This window comes from Cibotium barometz, chromosome 19, assembly GCF_041138505.1.
Source record: "Cibotium barometz isolate CiBa-2024 chromosome 19, ASM4113850v1, whole genome shotgun sequence".
NCBI lineage: Eukaryota > Viridiplantae > Streptophyta > Polypodiopsida > Cyatheales > Cibotiaceae > Cibotium > Cibotium barometz.
Window position 1 is genome coordinate 10,918,913 of NC_141064.1, and position 2,570 is coordinate 10,921,482.

At 41.8% G+C, this 2,570-nt stretch overlaps 1 protein-coding gene across 1 annotated transcript; it reads right to left on the reverse strand.

The window, feature by feature from the left end:
* Positions 1-334: 334 nt before the first annotated feature.
* On the reverse strand, positions 335-2,311 carry LOC147628223 (histone H3.3). Its single transcript, XM_086813293.1, has 4 exons — positions 2,153-2,311; positions 1,049-1,125; positions 869-959; positions 335-698 (listed from the first exon to the last, which is right to left on the reverse strand). The coding sequence occupies exons 1-4, from the start codon at positions 2,222-2,224 to the stop codon at positions 528-530; spliced, it is 411 nt and encodes a 136-aa protein (XP_086669419.1). The 5' UTR covers positions 2,225-2,311; the 3' UTR covers positions 335-527.
* Positions 2,312-2,570: the final 259 nt, after the last annotated feature.

A 2,570-nucleotide genomic window follows, 5' to 3' on the forward strand; every position in this document is an offset into this window, starting at 1 on the left:
CCATGAAATGTTTAGAAATACTACAAAACAAAATTACAAACAGAACTCAGGACTGCAAACACTCAATCACACTCACAATGACATATTTAGCAATACTGCAAAATAAAATTGCAAACAGAACTCAAAACCGCAAACCTTCCACTGACTTCCCTTAACTTCTTATCAAGGGTACATGGCCCTTTGTTCCTTGGGGCTCAAGATGTCCTAGCACAGCTTTCAAAGGACATTATACAGAAGGCACGTATGTAACACTTGCAGCATAAAGCCATAACATTAAGCAATGAGATGAGATTCACAGCTCCTATGTGAAGACCTGAAAGGCTGACATGGAAGCTTTACTAAAGAAACTAGTAACTCATGATTATAAAGAGTTTCAAAAAGCTACCTTTAAAAGTCTTCGGAGAAAAAATTGCATAGCTTACTTACAAACAAAAAGACCACAAGAAAATAGAATCTGTTCCAACAGTAAGAACACAACAAAAATCTGTTCCAAAAGTAAGAACACACTACGATAATACTGAAGTGACTCAAGCCCTTTCTCCACGAATTCGCCTTGCTAGTTGAATGTCTTTGGGCATGATGGTAACCCGCTTGGCATGGATGGCACACAGGTTAGTATCCTCAAACAAGCCAACTAGGTAGGCTTCTGCAGCTTCTTGAAGCGCCAGGACAGCATGACTCTGAAAGCGCAGATCAGTCTGACAGACAAGAAGGTCATAATAAGTAAGAAACACATATTTTCATTCAACCCTCAAGTTGAAGATTGTAATCACTGCTACAGGACATTCCACACATATACGCACACCTGGAACTCTGCAAGCAAAGGTAGCCCTTGCTGTTGGAAAGCCTGTAGTTATGCTTAACATACCTTGAAATCCTGTGCAATTTCACGAACAAGCCTTTGGAAGGGCAACTTCCTGATAAGAAGCTCCGTGCTCTTTTGGTACTTACGTATCTCACTGAACATAACCATAGATTTGTCAACCAAAAAGCCCAATAATTCAGATAGAAACTGAAAGAAAACCAACTTGTGAAGTACTCTGTTTACCGTAAAGCAACAGTTCCAGGGCGATAACGGTGGGGTTTCTTGACTCCTCCAGTGGTGGGAGCAGACTTGCGAGCAGCCTGCCACAAAATAAAAGGCCAAGATTGTCAGGTCTTGAAATCAAAAGCAAAGATGACACTAAAGATATTGGCAAGAATGCTATCTAACACATAAAAGATATTCAGCCTCCATACAAAGGTGCAGCAATAATCATGGCATTGTAAAATACTTTAATCTTATCTAACACATAAAAGATATTCAGCCTCCATACAAAGGTGCAGCAAATAATCATGGCATTATAAAAAACTTTAATCTTATCCAAGATGATTGCACAGTAATACAAAATTTCAGTGAACTAACTCAGGTTAGTCTACCCGTACTCCTCACATATGCCAACACAAATTATCAAAGGCTCACTCCAGTTATCATCCCAGGAATATGATAACACATGAGCTTTATGGCCTACCCTCTAATAACATACTGACCATAGAATCTGCAACAAACCCATACAAAAGCATTGGGCAATGCCTAGCTCTGCAAGACCATCTGATGTCGTACCTTGCAGTTGACCAGTTTAAGCTATTATCAAACCCCAAACAAGCATGGTACCTAGGATGCTAACACCAAACATTGCTGTAATAGGCTTATAGCCCAGGGTAAAGAAATAAAGAAGCGGTTGTAAGTGGGGGAAAAAAAGGCCAAAAACCCCAAGAATAACCGTTCCTAGGCCAAACCCTACGAGGTCCAAACCCGTACATGTGCAAGGACGCTTACAATGGTTTCTCGGCGTTCCAAAACCCTAGGGCTCCACAAGAAGAATAAACCATAAAGCATGCAGGATAAAACCCTAAAACTGGAATACAACTGTACCAGGGCTTCCCCAATTAGTGAATCTTGAAACCCTGAATAATTCACTACCCCCTAGATAGTGTCCGAAACCCTGATGTGCAGTGTTACGAGACCCTAGACGTGCAGCAAGCAGCACGAAACCGCAGAGATGACGGCAGCCCTAGGGTTCACATAAAACCTAGGATCAAAACCCTAGAACAGCAGAACGAGACATGGCAGAAGAATTTGCAGCAAAAAACTTCAGGGACATTGACGTACCTTGGTGGCTAGCTGCTTACGGGGGGCCTTGCCGCCAGTTGACTTGCGGGCTGTCTGCTTGGTACGCGCCATAGCTCCTGCTGCTGCTTCTGTTCAAACTCGACGAAAAACAAATTTAAATTTGCCCCTGGCCTTGTCTGCCTTTTAACCGGGGCTTAACCGACTCGTGTTTTGTCCGACCCATCTTTTGTCCGGAGCCCGATTCAGACGTATCCGGACTCTCTAGGTAAGGAGAAAAAAAAATTGCTTTCGTTCAATTTCGTTACTCTAGCCAAGTTGACATTAAACGGGGGCGAGGCTCATGGATGTGTGTTGTGTGTAAAATTATATCTAAAGAGGGTTGGAGAAACTTGGAGTCTTTTTTTTTTGAACAATAATTCATTATATTAGTATCTACAATATTGTCACAAGTTTTTAC

Bases quoted from the DNA above. Each gene is read 5' to 3' on its own strand.
- LOC147628223 (XM_086813293.1), bottom strand. From the start codon at position 2,224: ATGGCGCGTACCAAGCAGACAGCCCGCAAGTCAACTGGCGGCAAGGCC. The intron at 960-1,048 runs GTAAACAGAGTA...GGTTATGTTCAG, and splicing joins CCTGGAACTGTTGCTTTACG to TGAGATACGTAAGTACCAAA. The intron at 699-868 runs GTATGTTAAGCA...CTTGTCTGTCAG, and splicing joins AAATTGCACAGGATTTCAAG to ACTGATCTGCGCTTTCAGAG.